This window comes from Charadrius vociferus, unplaced genomic scaffold (assembly GCF_000708025.1).
Source record: "Charadrius vociferus isolate BGI_N301 unplaced genomic scaffold, ASM70802v2 scaffold656, whole genome shotgun sequence".
NCBI lineage: Eukaryota > Metazoa > Chordata > Aves > Charadriiformes > Charadriidae > Charadrius > Charadrius vociferus.
The window spans coordinates 306-841 of record NW_009648781.1 but is presented as its reverse complement, the minus strand read 5'-3'; the positions used below and the strand labels follow the sequence as shown (position 1 = coordinate 841).

General features: G+C 66.0%; 1 protein-coding gene across 1 annotated transcript in view; it reads left to right on the top strand.

Annotated features, from left to right (window-relative positions):
- The window catches only part of LOC104288026 (zinc finger protein 239-like), a 2,251-nt gene extending 1,753 nt beyond the window's left edge, over positions 1–498 (top strand). The window contains exon 3 of the mRNA XM_009886763.1: positions 163–498. Within this exon, the coding sequence (XP_009885065.1) occupies positions 163–498 (336 nt within the window). The remainder of the gene's footprint in view (positions 1–162) is intronic.
- The last annotated feature ends 38 nt before the right edge of the window (positions 499–536 follow it).

The window sequence follows — 536 nt, the reverse complement described above, 5'->3', positions numbered from 1 at the left end:
AACCAGAGCCAGCCCCACAGCCGCCCCGAAGGCGAGAAGAGCTCCCCCCACGGCTCCGACCTGCCGTCCCACCGGCAGATCCACCAGTTGGAGACGCCGGAGGGACCCAGCGACGTCGCGTCAAAGTCGGAACTCCTCCGACGGGACTCGGCCAAAACGGCCAAATCCCACCTCTGCTCCGAGTGCGGGAAGAGCTTCACCCGGAGGTTCAACCTCCGCCTCCACCAGAAGCTCCACAGCGGGGAGAGACCCTCCGGCTGCCCCGAATGCGGTTTGAGGTTCACCAACACTTCCCACCTCATCGTCCACCGCCGGATCCACACCGGGGAGAGGCCCTACCGCTGCCACGCCTGCGGGAAGGGCTTCACCATGAGCTCCAAGTGTCTGGAACACGAGAGGACCCACACGGGAGAAGCTCCATACCGTTGCACCCGTTGCGGCAACTGCTACCGCACCAAAGTCTCCTGGTTGACCCACCTGAAGGTCCACCTGGATTAAGATGGCGGGAGCGGGGGGGGGGGGGGGGGGGGGGGAGG